This window comes from Bos indicus, chromosome 14 (genome assembly GCF_029378745.1).
Source record: "Bos indicus isolate NIAB-ARS_2022 breed Sahiwal x Tharparkar chromosome 14, NIAB-ARS_B.indTharparkar_mat_pri_1.0, whole genome shotgun sequence".
Classification (NCBI taxonomy): domain Eukaryota; kingdom Metazoa; phylum Chordata; class Mammalia; order Artiodactyla; family Bovidae; genus Bos; species Bos indicus.
In genome coordinates this window covers 10,046,257-10,066,301 of record NC_091773.1, presented here as the reverse complement: position 1 = coordinate 10,066,301, position 20,045 = coordinate 10,046,257, and the positions used below count along the sequence as shown (strand labels likewise).

Below are 20,045 nucleotides of genomic sequence, written 5' to 3'. Positions count from 1 at the left end.
GAGAAAGTAAACTAGGCTGGATATTCAGGCAAGACTCAAGAGCTGAATATTAAAGGTTGGTAAGAGTCAATCCTAAAGGAAATCAGTCCTGGATATTCACTGGAAGGACTGATGTTGAAGCTGAAACTCCAATACCTTGGTCACCTGATGCAAAGAGCTGACTCATTTGAAAAGATCCTGATGCTGGGAAAGATTGAAGGTGGGAGAAGGGGATGACAGAGGATGGGATGGCTGAATGGTATCACCAACTCGATGAACATGAGTTTGAGTAAGCTCTGGGAGTTGGTGATGGACAAGGAAGCCTGGTGTGCTGCAGTCCATGGGGTTGCAAAGAGTTGGACACAACTGAGCGACTGAACCAAACTGAACTGAAGAGTTTGGGAGGAAAAGGGGGGAGGGGAGTCTATAGGTATGAGACACAGATCTTGCTTAGCTAACAGCTGGTTTACAAGCCTCTAGTGCAGGGAGGATAAATAAATACCATACATCCAGTCTTAGGCCACACGCAGACTCAGCAGGAGAGAGTGCTCAGATCTGGTTGAGCTGTACAGTTACAGCTGGACTGTAAGTCATATATTGCCATCCAGAATCTTAGCGGCTAGGATTCATTCATTCACTCAGTCATAGTCACCACAGTGCTGTGCACAGGGACATACTAACAGAACCCTTTTTTCATGTCACAATTCTCTGGCCCTTCAAGCTTGTGGACACCTGACAAAATAAAATGCTGTACTCATGCAGACCCAGCTTTCAGTCTCAGCTCTGCTGCTGACCAATGGTTTGACCTTGGACAAGCTACTCAATACCTCTGAACCTCAGTTTGTTGCCTTGGGAAGGACTCTAGTTGCATTTACCCCCTTAATTGTGAGAAATAATTGACCAAATCTTGGCAACACACATGCTTGGCATGGTGTGTGGCCCATGTCTCCCTCTCTTTACCCCTTAAAGCTCCCAGTACATCAACTTGCTCCTAGTGGCGGCATTTTACAACATCATCATTCACACGGCTTAGATTGAATGGGACATGTCCTGTGTTCAGCTCCTCATGAATACAGCCTGAACGCCTGCTCTGATTGACACTTCTGATATGCTTTCCTTTGTGATGCAGAAGAATTTTTAAAGCTCAGTAACGTACCACATAAAACATACCTTCAAGACAAAACGTAAATACATCTTAAATCATTATGAAAGTAATGGTTGACTAAAAATAGAGAGATGACTAGATCACATTCGGAAGAAAAGTAAAGGAAAATTATGAATGGTTGTTGAGTCTTCAGGATGTATTTCAGATGGAAAAAATATGGCCTGAGTAGAGACTACAGAAAATGCACAGTAAGTTAGCCAGGCCAAAGAACATCCAGAAAGAATTGTGAGTTGAAAGGATTTTTTTTTTCTTTGTAACTTCTATGACTATTTGAAGAACTTCCAAAGAGAGCCAAATGGCTGAAATTTGTACAAAACTATAATACTTTGTCAGATATCAAGTGGCAGAGACACGAAACCAAGGACATTTGGAACTAATTTATTTGTGTTAACAAAATTACAGAATTGATAGTATCCTCACCCTATGCTCATAGAAAAGGACATAATTAAGTGAAGGCACATGTAGAAAAATGTGATCCTCAGGGCTACCACAATCTTCAGAGACCATCTTATCTGATACCTCATTAACTTAATATTTAATTTGAGCATTGATCATTGCAGAGTACTCATACTAGCTGTAGTGAATTCGGAAGCTAATACAAATTCACAAATAAAAAAAATAAAAATTGTTCTTCAGCGGATCACCCAGAGAAAACAATGATTAGTATTTTGGAATCGGCTCAATGTCATTTCCTTTTCCTTCATGCAAAAATATATTTATGCTTCCAAATTTAGAATCAGAGGGTTCAGACTGCTTGGTAACATATTTTTGCACTGAGTATGTATATGAAAATACTTCTGTGTAATTAAATACTGCACGATATGAATTAATGGACCCATCGAATTCCATATTATGTGTGCCATACATCATATAATGGTCCTTGCAAGCCTTTCAATTTACTGATTGAAGACTAAGGCCCAGGAAGAATAAGATGCTTGCTCAAGGTCACATAGCTGATTTGTGTCCCAGGATGAGAATTCACATCTCAGGCACCAAGTCAGAGCATTAGCCATTGCACATCTGATGCCAAATTTTAATGCTGCAATTAGTTCCCATTTCCCCTTGTGAAACCCAAAATAAACCAGCCAGTTTGAATTTATCTCTTATTCTGTTGCCATACTAATGACTGCATTTGCTTAGCACTGATTTTATGTCATACCTCTAATAACACTTTGTGTACATTGCCTACTTTAATTGTCACAGCAGCACTTAAAATATTATTCTCCCTGTTCTAGTAAAGCAGAAACTGAGACTCAGATGTTAAATGAGACACAAATCTAGTGAATGGTGAAAGCTGACTATCAATCCACATCTTAATGATGCTTTTTCAGTAAGCTACCACGGCTTTCTAACATGCACTTACTTATAATTACTTGCCTCTAAGCTCCTTTTCCCAGATGGCTCAGTGGTATAGAACCTCCCTGCCAATGTAGGAGAAGAGGCAGTGGGTTCAATTCCTGGGTCAGGAAGATCACCTGGAGGAGGGCATGGTAACCCACTCCAGTATTCTTGCCTAGAGAATCCCATGGAGAGAGGACCCTGGAGGGCTATAATCCATAGGGTCGCAAAGAGCCAGACACGACTGAAGTGATTTAGTAGGCAAGCTCCTTACAGTATCTTATTCATCTGTGCATCTGCAGAAGCTACCAAAGCCCATGACAAAGGTTATGACACTTCGGTTCGGAAGCAAATTCTACCGACAGCATGGGGATCACATGGTTTGTGGGTGAATGAATGTGTGCTCAGTTGCTCAGCTGTGTGAGACTCTTTGCAGCCCTGTGCACTGTAACCTGCCAGGCTCCTCTGTTCATGAAATTTCCCAGGCAAGAATATTGGAGTGGGTTGCCATGCCCTCTCCAGGGATCTTCCCACTAACAAGATCAAACCCACATCTCTTGTGTCTCCTGCATTGGCAGATGGATTCTTTACTACTGAGCCACTCAGGAGATCATAGGCTGTAGGTAGATGAAACAGCTTACTGTGAACTAGTGGTGTAATAGGATTCCAAATGAACTACTATTTCCATCAGTCACTCATTCATTTCATTCAACAAACATTTAGTTGGGCACCTGCTGCCAGATACTCCACTAAGTGCCAAAATTATGAACATGGGTAATGGCCCTTGCCCTTAAAAGCTCCTATTCTAACAGAGGAGGAGGACATGGAAATCAATGATTGAAACAGACAGAGATAAGTGCAATGATAAAAAATTATATGCACAGATTAGAAAATGAGGAATGATCAGAGACGGCTTCATGGAGGAGGCAGTCTTGAGCATGGTTGGCAAGGGGAAGAAAGTGCAGAGGCTCATGTGGGAAATAGCATATGGTTTCCCATGGCTGCAAAGCAAGATCTAAACAGTGACCTGTGGCGTTGTAGGAGATAAGGTTGGAGGAGTCAGTGGGACTCCAGGGAGGGTTTTGAAATTCTTGACAAACAAGTTGAACTTTTCTCTCTTGAGAGGTAACCAGGAACCCCTAAGGATTTTAAGAAGGATAATGAGTTGACCAGATGGCTTTGAGGAGGATGGCTTGAAAGGGCGGGTTAAGAGATCAGGTATGATACAGCAGTCCAGAGATGAAAGTAGGGATATTTCTAAGAATAGTAGTATTTGTGCTATAGAAAGGGTCATGTCTAACACAGTAAGTCCCCTACCCATGAACCTTCAAGCTGTGAACTTTCAAGGACGCAAAGATGCATTCACATGTCCAATCACGCAAGTTAGTTCACAAGTCTGGCTACATTGTACATGCATGCGTCCTCTATTGTCTAGTGACATACAGCATACAGAAGTACAGCGTCTTTATTTGAAGACCAGGATGTCTGGAAGCAAGAGTAAAAGCAGTGGTGATGTACCTGGTACTGTACTGTAAGATTAAACATGTTTTCTTTATTTTTTGTGTTTGTTTTCTATGTATTATTTGCTTGAAAAACATTACAAACCTATTACAGTATAGAATTATTTGCCAACAAAGGCCCGTCTAGTCAAGGCTACAGTTTTTCCAGTAGTCATGTATGGATGTGAGAGTTGGACTATAAAGAAAGCTGAGCACCGAAGAATTGATGCTTTTGAACTGTGGTGTTGGAGAAGACTCTTAAGAGTACCTTGGACTGCAAGGAGATCCAACCAGTCGACCCTAAAGGAGATAAGTCCTGAGTGTTCATTGGAAGGACTGATGTTGAAGCTGAAACTCCAATACTTTGGCTACCTGGTGTGAAGAGCTGACTCATTTGAAAAGACCATGATTCTGGGAAAGATTGAAGGCAGGAGGAGAAAGGGACAATAGAGGATGAGATGGCTGGATGGCATCACTGACTCAATGGACATGAGTTTGGGTAAACTCTGGGAGTTGGTGATGGACAGGGAGGCCTGGCGTGCTGCAGTCCATGGGTCGCAAAGAGTCAGATACGACTGAGCAACTGAACTGAACTGATTATTTAGCCTATTGTGTTAGCTGGGTATCTATTTGTTGGACCTATCAACAAATTGGACTTATGAATGTTCTCAGAAGGGAACTTGTTCATATGTAGGGGACTTACTGTAATAATCACTTGTATTCATCAAGTGCTTATTCTATGCCAGACCTTGAGCTAAGTTTCCAATATCACAATTTATCTCTTGTATATTCCTACAACATAGGAACTATTATCACCCCCACTTCACGGATGAGAAGATCAAGGCTTACAGAGGTTAAGTCGCTTTTAATTCATTTTCTCAAGATCACACAGCTGGTTGATGAAGGTGCTGGGATTTGAAGACAGGTAGTTGGACTCCTAAACTTGTGCTCACAGGTGTCACGATGTAGTTGTCCTTACTAGGGTGCTGAGGCGGATGCGTTTCTAGGGACTGATGAGATACTGGCAGTGAGGGTGCCTCCCCTGTTTTGGGCTCAGTGTCACCCATGGAGACGGGGGTCGTCATGGAGGGGGCCTCATGAGCAGATAGAGAGTCTGAGTATTGGGGTCATCTCAGTGTGGATGTAGCCAGGATGCCCTGTGCTAGGTTCTCTGTACTTTCCCCAGGACCCACTCCCCAGGAACAGTCAGCAGAAATGCCCTGAACCAATGCGAGCTCCTACAGGATTGGTTAAATTCCAACAGCAGGAGCAGACAGTGACTGCCAAATGGATCCACAGTGACTACTGGCCCGTTGATTTATAAACATGGCCAAGAGGGAAGGCTGAATGGACTCTTCCATTTCTTATCAATTTAATTCTGTTGATAGCAGAGTGTGAATCAATACAAGACTAACTGACAATCAACCTTGAGTCAGGAAGCTGAGAAAAGCAGCAACGAACTTGGGATTATGCGCACTCTTAGAATCCTACTTAACAATTTAACAAAAAGTTTTTCCTTAAGACCTCAAAACAGAATTCAGAACTAAACCTTTCTCCTAAAAAGGAACGACGGGATAGGAGTGAACAGATCCTGAACACCTACAATGTGCCAGGCATGTCAGAGTCTCATGCAGCCCTACACTAGAGTACAGTTACATTACTTTGCTGATGAGTGAACTGAGGTTCAGAGGTGGGAAGGGACCTTCTAATGCAGCAGAGTCTGGATCTGACGCCAGAGCCCTGGTCTGCTCCGTTAATACTTTTAAAATTTCCTTTGAATGAATAATTTTAGGTGATTTAATTTTTATTTTTACTACAAAAATGGCCTACCTGTTCATGTATATTTTTGCCCTCTTTTGTGCTGGTTTCTACTTGGTCATGGGACATCAGTTCTGGGTGTTCATTGGAAGGACTGATGTTGAAGCTGAAACTCCAATACTTTGGGCACCTGATGCAAAGAACTGACTCATTTGAAAAGACCCTGATGCTGGGAAAGATTGAAGGCAGGAGGAGAAAGGGACAACAGAGGATGAGACGGTTGGATGGCATCACCAACTCAATGGACACGAGTTTGGGTAAACTCTGGGAGTTGGTGATGGACAGGGAGGCCTGGCATGCTGCAGTCCATGGGGCCACAAAGAGGGGGACACAACTGAGCGACTGAACTGATGGGACATCTGTTGCCACTAACCATTTAATCTAATTGGAAACTATTTTGACTTTCTTTGAACCCTGGGCATTTGGTGAGAGATTCTTCATCTTGATGTGAAAGACATGTTTGCAATATTTACAAAGATGGGCTTTTGAGCCAGAAAGACCTGAGTTTGAATCTGGATCTACCACCTACTGACTGTGTGCATCCAGGTAATTATTGAACCTCTCTAAGCCTGTGTTAAAAGACACTTACTCCTTGGAAGGAAAGTTATGACCAACCTAGATAGCATATTCAAAAGCAGAGACATTACTTTGCCAACAAAGGTTCGTCTAGTCAAGGCTATGGTTTTTCCTGTGGTCATGTATGGATGTGAGAGTTGGACTATGAAGAAGGCTGAGCGCTGAAGAATTGATGCTTTTGAACTGTGGTGTTGGAGAAGACTCTTGAGAGTCCCTTGGACTGCAAGGAGATCCAACCAGTCCATTCTGAAGGAGATCAGCCCTGGGATTTCTTTGGAAGGAATGATGCTAAAGCTGAAACTCCAGTACTTTGGCCACCTCATGGGAAGAGTTGACTCATTGGAAAAGACTGATGCTGGGAGGGATTGGGGGCAGGAGGAGAAGGGGACGACAGAGGATGAGATGGCTGGATGGCATCACTGACTCGATGGACATGAGTCTGGGTGAACTCTGGGAGTTGGTGATGGACAGGGAGGCCTGGCGTCCTGCGATTCATGGGGTCACAAAGAGTCGGACACGACTGAGCGACTGATCTGATCTGATCTGAAGCCTGTGTTCCTCAGACTGTTGCCATGAGGGTTAAATAAGGTAATGGATATAAAGCGGATGTTGCATTCGCATAACAGGCACAAATTAGTACCTAGAATTTATAAAGAACCTTTACAAATCTAGTGAGAAAAAGGCAAAAACACCTAATAGAAAACCAGGCAAGAGACATGACCTGGAAGTTTACCGAAAATGGCCAATAAACAACAACAAACTGCACAAACTTATTCATGATGAAGGAACTACTAATGAAAACAATGAGATAAAATTCTCACTAAGGAACTGAATAAGAATTACAGAGACCACTGCTTGTAAGACAGAAACTGTTCCAAACTTGTTGGAGAGCCATTTGGCAAGATCTTAAAAAGTTGAAAATGCAGATACCATCTATTCCAGTAAGTGTGCTTTGAGATATGAGCCCAAAGAGATATTTTCAATGGTGATCACTGAAGTATCAATAATGTTTTTATAGGTTAAAGGATAAATATATCTTGGTATGTTCTATCTAAAATGAGTTGAATCTGTAGATATGAACCTAGATGTGTCTAAAAACTACAATATTACATGATAGCATAAGAATTTTATAAACAATTTAAAATACAGACACAACTAAATATATACTGGGTTAAAAAGAAATATATATATATATATATGTATACACACACACACACACACTGGGTTAGCCAAAAAGTTCGTTCTGATTTTTTCAGTTCATGGAAAAATCAGAACTAACTTTTTGGCCTACCCAATATAAAACACATGGATGGGAAGGATATACATTAAATGCATTAGAAGTTGACTCTTGGGAGGAGGATAAAAGAACAATGCTGGGGAAGGGAACTTCAACAATATCTGAAATACTTTATCCTTTTTAAAATGCAGAAGGAAACATGACTAATTGTGTACATTGTTTATTTCCAGCTGTTGAATCATAAATGTTCCCATTATTAGTCTCAGGCACATTTTCTGAGACTTCTTGGACTGTCTTTTCCTCCTCTATTTCTCAGACTGTTGGCCACGTGTTCTGGTCTCAGAGAGACCTCTGTTCTTCCCACCTCTCAAGGCCAATCAGCCTTCTGCTCAGTGTCTGGCTCCTTCTATCACTTCCAGCTCCCGTGGAGCTCCCTAAGGCAGGTGTGGGGTCTGGTTTCCCCAAGGGCTGTAGAAATGGCTGAGGTACATCACCAGGCAGTACATCCAGAGTATAGACTGAGACTAATGGGAGAAATGAGAGGGAAGGAACCAACAGATTCCATCCCTCCTGAGAGACTTTCCCTACCTTGTCGCCTACCCAGAGATACTTCGAGACATCCTCCAAAGCCCCAGCTTCACGATTCATCTGAGCAGCATAATATGGCTTGTATTTGCCTTCCATCCTTTCCTTTTTCACTTCCTTTCCCCTCACTTTTGCCGTCCTGGGTTTGGATTAGCACTTCATGCTTGCCTCAGGCTCTGTTCTCTAAGAAATCTAGGCTAAGATTTTTGTTGTTGTTGTATTTTTCCATATTTCAAAATTACACAATGTAAGGAGTTTAGCAACTTCTCAATGCACAGGGTCTGCTATTACTGATAGTGCTACAGCGAAATGACAACCAGACCTTACAAATCTCGGAGCTATTACAGTTGAAGGAATTGTAAATTATTACATGTGGGGAGACCTGAGCTATGGTCTAGTCCAAACTTTAATCCATGAATTAATCTGTAGTGAATACACATGATAAAATGGATAACTAGGAACTTTGCCTAAACTTGTCATCCAGAAAGTGCATGAGAAATATGTCAATTTTCAATCAGTCTCTAAGTTTCAATAACTCTACCTTAATCGTTTTCCCAATGGTTTCATTTCCCACTAGAAGTGGAGCTCTTTTTGAGCACAGTGGTGGGCACTTACTCTCCGCTGTGGTTCAGGTTGTCGTAGCGCAGGAAGAGGCCTGCATAGATGGTCTCGGTCAGCAGGGCGTAGATGGCAATCATGATCAGGAGCACAGCCAGCTTAAGGACAGAGTTGAGTCGGAGGAAAACCGCACAGGTCACCATGGCCAGCACCCCCGTGAAGACAAAGTACTGGAAAGAGAGAAGGTAGCTGGTCAGATTCAACAGGAATGTGGCCCGGTCATTCTCCTAGTCATGGATTCCAGTAGGTCTCTTTATACGGATGTTTGCTGAGCATCTCCATTTGGAGGTCTCAGGCCATCCTCAAGTTCAACAGGTCCCAAGTTGAACTCATCATTTCCTTACCACTGAGAAAGTCAATTTCTAGGTAGGTTGATAAGAAGTCCAGGGTTCCCGAGGAGGAGAGAGGGGTCTGAAGCTCTCAAGGAGGAGATAGGGGTCTGGGGTTCTCAAGGAGGAGAAAAGGACAAATTTTTTTTTCTTTAAACCCAGAGCTGATGATTGCACAACAAAACAGCTCATCTTGTTCAAGGATATGTTTTCCCTTACACTCTGTACCAATGATGTATGACAACAATGTATCCTGCTTGAGGACATGTTTCTCCTTAACAAGAACCTTCTGACTAATCTTGTTATTTTAAGATGTATATTGTGGGAGTGGGTCTGGTAGTGGTGGTTTAGCCACTAAGTTGTGTCCAACTCTTGTGACCCCATGGACTGTAGCCTGCCAGGCTCCTCTGTCCATGGGATTCTCTAGGCAAGAATACTGGAATGGGTTGCCATTTCCTTCTCCAGGGGATCTTCCTGACCCAGGCATCAAACCCAGGTCTCCTGCATTGCAGGCAGATTCTTTACCAACTGAGCTACAAGGGAAGCTCTAAAGTGAAATTCACTCAGCTGTGTCCGACTCTTTTCAACCCCATGGACTATACAGTCCATGGAATTCTCCAGGCCAGAATACTGGAAAGGGTAGCCTTTCCCTTCTCCAGGGGATCTTCCCAACCCAGGATTGAACCCAGGTCTCCTGCATTGCAGGCGGATTCTTTACCAGCTGGGCCACAAGGGCAGCCCCCGTGGGTCTGGTAAGACCTTTCTATTGTTAGTTGTAATCTTGTTAATTTAAGATGTATGTTGTGGGAGTGTGTCTGGTGAAAGTATATAAGGCCTTGCTAAGACTAGTGAGTGGGCACTCTCCGTGCCCCTTCTGATGTCTATGTCAGAAGCTTTCTCTGTCCCCTTTTCACTTTAATAAAACTCTGCTACACAAAAGCTCTTGAGTGATCAAGCCTGGTCCCTGGTCCTGAAGCTAAATCTTCTTTGGAGATCACGAATCCAACATCATTCACCATAAGCTATTACCACCTCCCCAAAACTCTCTTTCCAATTCTTGGGGGAACCATTGGCACCATTTCTCAAGCCAAAAATCTTGGTCTCATCTTTGCTGCTTTTCTTTTCCCCCATATTCCACAGTCTGCTCATCCTAAGCTTGTAGATTCTATTTCCTCAATAAATCTCATATCTATCCACCTTTCTCCTTCTATCCTATTTCTGTTTTAGTTCTCACTTACAGTTTTGGAACAGTTTTCTAGCAGCTGTTTGCTTCTAGTTCCCAATCCCTACTGAATATACACTACTGTTTTTTTTTGGCCACACCACATGGCACATGGGATCTTAGTTCACCAACAGGGATTGAACCTGTGGCCCCCACAGTGGAATCTCGGAGTCTTAATCCCTAGACCACAAGGGAAGTCTCTGAATACATACTGTTATTTTCCAGCCAGTATTTCTGAAACTCAGATCTGACTATGTCACTCCTTAACTTGAAGTCTTTCCATGGCTCTGTAGTCTCTCAAATTACATTCTCCTTCCTGCATGGCAAAATTCTCAAGACTGTCATATATCAGATTCCTTTTCACTTTCCAAATCCCGACATATGTTCCAGCCTCACTATAAACTGTGGAGAAGGCAATGGCAACCCACTGCAGTGTTCTTGCCTGGAGAATCCCATGGACGGAGGAGCCTGGTAGGCTGCAGTTCCTGGGGTCGCACAGAGTCGGACATGACTGAAGCGACTTAGCAGCAGCAGCAGCACTATAAACTGGCTATCTCCCACAGCTGTTTCCCTGCTCTCTTGTTCCTCTAGTACTTTGCTTTTCCAGTGTCCTGTTTCTCTCAACTCTCATGCATGCGACCAAGCCTTGCTCTTCTCACAGGTGTCCTCTCCTCTGAGAAACTTTCATGCAAATCCTCCAGGTGCTTCTGAATACGGCCTCATTCCTCCACGGCAACCTTCACAGCCCAGCCTGATACTTGCCATCTTGTATTAGAAGTAGCTGTGCAATAGGCCAGTTGGGAATCACTCAAGGGCTGCAATATTAGAGTGACCCCCAGGTGTCAGTCTGCCCAGGTAGATTTCAGCCTTCTATAGGAAGATCCTCAGCCCATTTCCCTTACAGAAGGATCCACTATATCATTCTGGTCGAAAGGTTAGGATTCTGAGTATCCAGTAGGAAAAAAGAATAAAAATTGCATTATCAAAGACCCACTTGGTGGTGGTACTTTGATTTTTATACACATGGTCTTCCCTTGTGATTTTTCAAAGCAGCTGGTCAAGATTGGACTCCTAATTTCCATTTTACAGGTGAAGAAACTGAGGCTCATAAAGCTTAAGTAAAATTTTCAAGTTCTCATGATTAGAAAATGATACCGAGGACACCTGGATACAACCTGTGCATGTAAATATTAACTCTAGTGGGCATATCGGGCTTAATTACTAAAAGCCATTCCAGCCTTGTTATGCATGGCTCTTTCCAACAACTGGTTGTCTTCTCTCTCCTATGACAGGAAGAGACAATTTCTGTATGGGCAGAGCAGACAGGTAAGAAATTCTGGAAATCTCTGAGTGACGACTGAAAGATTCCCATGTCTTGACAAAGTGTTAAGGGGGAGCAATATTCTGCTTGCTTGGAACAAGCATTTGATAAATTAAACAATGAATTTTTTCCCTACAATTGTTGTCTGGGGACCTGCTGGACACCAAGAATTGTGCCAGGCTGGAAGGCGCCATCCTAATGTTAGGACATTGTCACAATGCATCATTTTCCTCTTAGAGAAGAGGGAGGAAGAAGAATTTTACACAATGATAACTTACAGGGACTTGCGCATCTGCTGACAGGGGTAGTATATACTGGAGTGTCTGTACCCATTTGATTGCTCTCAAAATCCCATGGCATTATAAAGTCACAGAACAAGAAGGAAAGAGAGCAGAGAGTTTTCAGAGAAAAGATCCAAACTTCCCGAATCACACAAAATCGAACATTTAGCAATTACAAGTCTTGGTATAAGCAGCGCAGTGAAGCGTACACAGGCCAACGACAGTGGCTTCCCTGTCTCTTCCTGAACTCTGACTCTTCTCATGGTCCAGGAATGAGGCTGTCATGAACACAGGGTCAGCGCGGGTGCTGAGTGGGGATAACTGATCTGACTTTCCCAGCTGTTTCCTGGTAGGGGAAAGGGACATTTCGTACATGTATGATGCTCTGGGACAGTCCGACTGTGTTTGGCTTGTTTGAGCTCCGTGGTTTCCATTTGATGTCCCTCTTCCTCCCAATACCAGAGGAAGAATGATGAGTGTTTTTTAGTTCATTGTAAGTTGTTAACTTAGATCTGTCGAAACTGCATTTAAATTCCACATGCAGATGTGCTGTTTGTGTCTGACTGGGGTTGAGGATGGACTTTTCTGGTTATTTCCTAGAAGGGACTGCAGCCCCAGTCAATATTTTAATCTCATAATAATTCACAGGAAGACATATCTGTGTTAATGATGTTCACAAATGATGACTCACGGTATAAGTACGAAGTAAAACCTAACCAATGAGCAGGCAAATAGCTAGTTCTTAGGGAAAGAATTTTATTTTTTCTACATTTTTTTTTAATATAAGAATGATGTTTCTCTTGATGATGCTTATTGGTCAATTCAATGTAGTCACCTTGAGGGACTATGTGTTTATCTTGATCCTGCTTCTTTGATGACTGAGCTCAGATCCCTGTAAATAATCTTCAGAGTCTGGTTTTGAAAAATGCCCCCCAACCCCCGCCCCTCGCCCGCAAATGCAGTTTTTCTATATTTGATTCCTAAACAATGATATCTAGCCAGATTATGTCTCCCACATTGCAGGTGGATTCTTTACCTTCTCAGGCACCAGGGAAGCCCAAGAATACTTGAGTGGGTAGCCTATCCCTTCTCCAGGGGATTTTTCCAACCCAGGAATCAACTGGGTTCACCCGCATTGCAAGGGGATTCTTTACTAGCTGAGCTACCAGGGAAGCCCTTTCACTTTCACTTTTCAAACAATGATGTCCAGCCAGATTACGCATCTTGGTGACTTTCAAAAGTTAAATTTGTTCCCAGAGGATAACGATTTGACATTGCTGGACATACCTAGGAAGTATATGCTGTCAGCAGTTAGCAAAGACGAAGGTGGGGGTGCTGGTGGAGTAAGTGTATGCTCTCCAGGCTCACTCTCTTGGCTTGGGCAACAAGTGAAGGTCTAGGAGGATCTGGCTTCCTGAAAACGATCCGAGTCAAGGTGGCCGCCGTTTTACAAATAATTGATAGGAGACTGATATTGCTATGAACGTATGGCCTGCTCAAAGTTTTAGTCACATGTTGCAGCAGCATACACGTGATTATGTAGATAATCTCATGTTTAGAGAATGAAGCCTTGTACCTTTTTTTTTTTTTTTTTTTAGTAATTTTATTTATTTATGACTGTGCTGGTTCTTCACAGCTGTGCCGGCTTTTTTTTTTCTAGTTGAGGTGAATGGGGGCTACTCTCTATTTGCGGAGCATGGGCTTCTCATTGTGGTGGCTTCCCTTGTTGGGGAGCATGGGCTTTAGGGTGTGTGGGCTTCAGCAGTTGTGACTCTGGAGCTCTAGAGCACAGCTCCTTAGTTATGGCACATAGGCTTAGCTGTTCTGCAGTATGTGGGGTCTTCCCAGACCAGGGATCGAACCCACGTCTCCTGCATTTGCAGACAGACTGTTTACCAATGAGCCACCAGGGAAGCCCTGGCTTTAAAACAAAAAAAATTGTTATATTCCTATTTCCTTCCTTAAATACAAATCTCTACTTTGGCAGATACTATTTACTCAATTATCGAAGCTTTAGGGAAAGAGAAGGAGAAAAGAAACTAATATTTAATGAGTGTTTATGTATATTATCTCTATTTGTCACCCAAACAATCTTATAAGATAGGTGTTGTTAATAAGTCCATTAAACAGATAAGGAAACTGAGGCTCAGAGAGGCTAAGTGATTTCCCCAAGGCTAAATGGCTAGTCAATGAGAAGAAGAGTACTTGCTCATTCTATGTCACCTCACAGCTTCTATCATTCAAATCTACTCTGTTTTCCATGCACAATTAATAGTCCTCAAAGGTTTGGAATCCAAGCTTCAGTGAGATGGGACTTGGTTTTTGGATCACATTGTGTTATTACGGTTTTTGGATCACATTGTGTTATTATAGCTTTTGGCTCTTTGTGGGGCAAGACAATTCCAAAAATTAATTATCATTTGGGAAAAAAACAAAATGATCTCCTCTATGTATTTAGCCATATCATAAAATTGGCTCAGAGTAGAAGAAAAAGGAGCTTATATAATATCCCTCTGTTCAACTAGAAAAAGTTCTGAAATTACAATGGTGCTATTTGATACTTATTTTTTGTTCGAAGTTTTTGGTGGACCTGCCACTGTGAAAGTCTGGAGAATCTAATTTTATTCTGAATGCCAGTTGGAGATTTTAGACTGCAGTGAATACATTTTCCTCCAAAATTACTCAAGGCTCTGACTCCTACCTGAGAAGTTAACCAGAGAAATGAAGGCAAGAGGTTAGGGAAATACCAATTTTTACAGTCACTTTTGGAATTTAAAATATCTGCTTATTTGCTTGAAGAATCCCATGGACAGAGGAGCCTGGCAGGCTATAGTCCACGGGATCGCGAAGAACTGGACATGACTGAGCAACTACCATCAATTATTTGCTTTATGATCACTCCTTTGTTTCTGTTCCTCTCTTTTTGCTCCTTCTTGGTTTTTCTCCCTTTTGTCTTCCTCTTTTAACTCCCACCCCCTTTCATCCCTCATCTTCATCATCATGATCAACTGATATTTAATGAGCATTTATTATGGACCATTTATTATGGACCATTTATTATGGACTGTAGTAAGCTTAAGGATGCATTCTCCCAGTCTAAGTCTCATGATAACACTGTGAGGTGGGCACAGCTGTTACCCCAGTGTGGAAGCGAGGCTCAAAGAGCTTAAGTTGCTCAAGACCACAGCTGCCAGTTCAGCCAAAATGTTCTGACTACAGGTTTTCAAGACTCTAATTCTCTTCCCTTCTCTCTCTCTGTTTCCTCTTTTGCACTTAAATTTTAAAATAGTTTTCTTCAGGTATGATTCACCTACAGTGAACTGCATATATCTGTTGCACACAATTTTCTAGGCTTTAGTATTTGTACATCCACAAAATCATTACAATTATGAAAATGAGCACCAGCATGGGTTTCAGTGTATCCCTTTATGATTCTCCCCTCCCACGTTCCTCCCTCTCCTCCCCAGGCAACCATGTCTTTCTTTCTGCTATTATCTATCAATTTATCAATGCATTTTCTAGAGTTTTAGATCCGCAGGACCATACAAATGCATACTTCTGCTTTGTTTTGCTTATTTCTGTCAGCATGCTGATCTTGGGATTCATCCATGTTATTGCACATGTATCCAGAGATCATCTCTCTCTACTGATGTGTAGTAGTCCCCTGGATGGCTATTCTTTGGTTTCTTAGTTTCTTTATCCTCTCAACTATTTAGGGACGATTGGGTTATTTTTAGTTTTTATCTATTACAAAGAAGGCTGACATGAACATTCTTTTCCAATACAGAAATATAACTTTGTATTTTCTAATATAAAATATTTCTCATTTTACAAGAAGTTTATTAAGCAACAGAGTGGTTGACTTGAAGGGAAAACATTCTAGGATTCATTTCTTTTAGAATAATTTATCCTTTCTTAAAGATTTATTGCCCTATATGTTTACTTCATTATCTGATTGGATTTCTTTTCATTTTTGTAACACAAAATAATAAACATTTTGATCTTTATAAAAAGGAGAAATGTCTTCTTAGACGTTTGGTGTTACTTTTCTTTTTTTTTTTTTTTTTTTGCCACACTGCATGACATGTGGAATCTTAGTTCCCTGACCAGGGATCGAAACCCTGCACGGAAGGGCAGGGTCTCAACCATGACCACCAGGAAGCCCCATCTTCCTTTTAAGATTATTTTGAGGGAAGAACTAGAGCAGCAGCATATAATCTAGGGGTAATTCTTGAACACTACTGAAGCAAGTCTTGTCTGATTGCTCTACTTAATGTCCCATGAATTATGGTATTTTTCAGACTGGCTGGTGGGAGAAGACACCATTCCCAGCCTAATGTGAGAGCCAGGCACTAATCCTTTCAGATGTGTGTTTTTGTTTTTGTTTTCTGGAGCATCGCTGTTTCCTCATATGCATGCACTGATCAGCCCCTCTGCAGATCTCTGAGTCTTCTCTATCAGAAACTCTCTTCTCTCTGGCAGTACGTCCTACAAACTCTAGCCACCTTGGTTCCCCCAGATTCTCAGTTCTATCTCCTCAAATTAGGGGGTTGCACTGAGTTCCATGTGCGTTCTTCCGACCTGAGCCAGTCTGAAACACTCTTAATGCAAGGTACAGCCCAGGCAACCATAGGGCTCACTTAATTTGCTTCTTGTCTTTCAGGGATTGTGTTCTTCAGTACTGGATGCCCAGTGTCTTGAAAACTATTGTTTCATATATTTTGTTAGTTTTTAGCTATTTCAGGTGGGAAGGCAATTTTATCTCTACTGTTCCACTTGAAATTTATCTTTTTAAAGAAAAATTATTAATTTGACTGTGGATTCTGTCCTGTGCTGTGCCCTCACGGTAATGTTAAATAGCTATACAATATTGGCTTTTCTCCTTAAAGCAATTTAGAAGTTTGAAGAGTTGGGAAAACCGTTCTAGCTAGATGAATTATAGAAATGATGGAGTGGGAGTATGAAAATGATGCCTTAAGGACATGTGAGATTGGCAGGAAGCACACACTAGTAAATTAATGCTCAAAATTCTCCAAGCCAGGCTTCAACAGTATGTGAACCGTGAACTTCCAGATGTTCAAGCTGGATTTAGAAAAGGCAGAGGAACCAGAGATCAAATTGTCAATATTTGTTGGCTCATCGAAAAAGGAACAGAATTCCAGAAAAGCATCTACTTCTGCTTCATTGACTATGCTAAAGCCTTGAACTGTGTGGATCACAACAAACTGTGGAAAATTCTTAAAGACATGGAATACCAGGCCACCTTTCCTGCCTTCTGAGAAACCTGTATGCAGGTCAAGAAGCAACAGTTAAAAGCATACATGGAACAACAGACTGGTTTCAAATAGGGAAAGGAGTACGTCAAGGCTGTATATTGTCACCCTGCTTATTTAACTTATATGCAGAATACATCATGAGAAATGCCAGCCTGGAATCAAGATTGTCAGGAGAAATATCAAGAACATCAGATATGCAGATGACACCACCTTTATGGCAGGAACGTGAAGAAGAACTAAAGAGCCTCTTGAAGAAAGTGAAAGAGGAGAGTGAAAAAACTGGTTTTAAAACTCAATATTCAGAAAACTAAGATCATGGCATCTGGTCCCATCACTTCTTAGCAAATAGATGGGGAAACAATGGAAATAGGGAAAGACTTTATTTTGGGGGGCTCCAAAATCACTGCAGATGGTGACTGCAGCCATGAAATTAAAAGATGCTTGCTCCTTGGAAGAAAAGCTATGACCAACATAGACAGCATATTAAAAAGCAGAGACATTACTTTGCCGACAAAAGTCCGTCTAGTCAAAGCTATGGTTTTTCCAGTAGTCATGTATGGATGTGAGAGGTGGACTGTGAAGAAAGCTGATGCTTTTGAACTGTGGTTTTGGGAGAAGACTCTTGAGAGTCCCTTGGACTCCAAGGAGATCCAACCAGTCCATCCTAAAGGAACTCAGTCCTGAATATTCATTGGAAGGGCTGATGTTGAAGCTGAAACTCCAATACTTTGGCCACCTGGTGCAAAGAACTGACTCATTTGAAAAGACCCTGATGCTGGGAAAGATTGAGGGTGGGAGGAGAAGGGGATGGCAGAGGATGAGATGGATGGATGGATGGCATCACCAACTCCGGACAGGGAAGCCTGGTGTGCTGCAATCCATGGGGTTGCAAAGAGTCGGACATGACTGAGTGACTGAACTGAATCTGAAGGATTGAGTATGCTTGAAGAAAGCTTGAAGGCTGGGTAGAACCTGGGATTCTACCCATGGGAGAGAAGTGGGAGAAAGTCCCAGGATGCAAATGATGACTGATGCCTGTAGGGAAAATTGGTTGTCAGGGACCCTTTAAAACCATAGCATACTCTGCTCTCACAACTACAGCTGACTAGTCAAAGACTGTTCCAATCTGCTAGAGCATATAATAAAGGGGCTTGATTATAAAATGAAGATCTTCCTATCGAGCCTCCTGAAAACCACATTCTGAAGTTTGAGATGATGAGAATGGTTTCTGCATATGACTGTCATTCACTTTACAAACCTATGTCTCTTTGCTCTCCTAGACTACTTCTCAAATCATAGCTGGAACATGACTTTCTTCATGATCATTTCCTATATCCTCACTCTTTTTTTTTCTTTAGTAATTGGCAAGCTCCAGTTCAGAAATAAACTTTACTTTATACCATATATGATGACAGTCTCTTATGTTTATGCCACATCATCCAGCTTAATTACCTGTTTCCAGACTGAGAACTGTTGCCCATGGGGGAGATGGAGAGGTCCAGTATACAGATGAGGAAACCAGGGCTCAGAGACAGGAAGTGATTTGCTTGGGGATACACACTTGTGAGTGATGGCAGGTGGTTGTGCAAATTAAGCCTTTTAGAAGGTTTGGATGTCTGATTCCTTCTACTTTGGTAGACAAATCCTTAGGTAGAGAAACATGGCCAGATATATGCCAACATGGCAAATGGTGGGTTAACAAGATTGCTGTAGTAGCTGATGATGGAAAGAGTCCAGGTGCTCACATTTTAGGCCAGTGGGATTCCTGCACCTGAGGAGATGTCAGACTTCGGCAAACTTTGCTTGGCAAGGGCCAGATAGCAGATATTTTTGACTTAGTTACCGCGACTGAACTCTACCATTATATTATTATAAAAGCAGCCATAAAGACATTGCTAACAAATGGGTGTGTCTGTGCCCCAGTAAAACTATTTACAAAACAGGTGGCAAGTGGAATTTGGCCTGTGGTCATTGTTCGCTGGCCCCTGGGCAAGATGATCCCTTGTCTTGGGAAGAAAATTTTATTTTTTTATTTTTTTCAAGGTGAATAATGCTTTAACTTTATTTGGATGTAATTTACATACCGAAAGTTCATCTCTTTGAAGTGTAAGGTTCAGTGGTTTGATATGTTTACAAAATTGTGCAACCATTACCATATTCTAATTTTTAACAGGTTTTAATTTTTATTGCAGTAGAGTTGATTTATAACTAATTTTATAACAGTTTGATCACCCCAAAAATAACCTTGTTAACAGTCACTCTCCAGCGCTCTTGCTACTCCCTCTGCTGCTTCTGCTGCTGCTGCTAAGTCGCTTCAGTTGTGTCCAACTCTGTGCTACCCCAAAGACAGCAGCCTACCAGGCTCCCCCGTCCCTGGGATTCTCCAGGCAAGAACACTGGAGTGGGTTGCCATTTCCTTCTCCGGAAAATTTTAATATTAAAACTGATTCATTTATCTTATCTCATTTTTTAACATTTCTATTTTATGAATATGTTTCACAATGTACATGATACTTTAGTACAATGGCGCACGTGTGCATGCTAAGTCGCTTCAGTCATGTCTGACTTTGTGACCCATGGATTATAACCTACCAGTCTCCTCTGTCCATAGGATTCTCCAGGCAAGAATACTGGAGCGGGTTGTCAAGCCCTCCTTCAAGAGATCTTCCTGACTCAGGGGCTGAACCTACATCTTTTACTTCTCCTGCTTTGGCAGGTAGGTTCTTTATCACTAGCACCATCTGGGAAGCCCAGAACATTGGTATACATTACCAAAATATATATATATTTTTATGGTGCAG

At 41.9% G+C, this 20,045-nt stretch overlaps 1 protein-coding gene across 3 annotated transcripts in view; it reads right to left on the bottom strand.

The window, feature by feature from the left end:
• The window catches only part of ADCY8 (adenylate cyclase 8), a 226,686-nt gene that overhangs the window by 29,244 nt on the left and 177,397 nt on the right, over positions 1-20,045 (bottom strand). For all 3 annotated transcript variants that reach the window (XM_019974064.2, XM_019974066.2, XM_019974065.2), the window contains one exon: positions 8,813-8,985. In XM_019974064.2, coding sequence (XP_019829623.1) covers positions 8,813-8,985 — 173 coding nt within the window. The remainder of the gene's footprint in view (positions 1-8,812; positions 8,986-20,045) is intronic.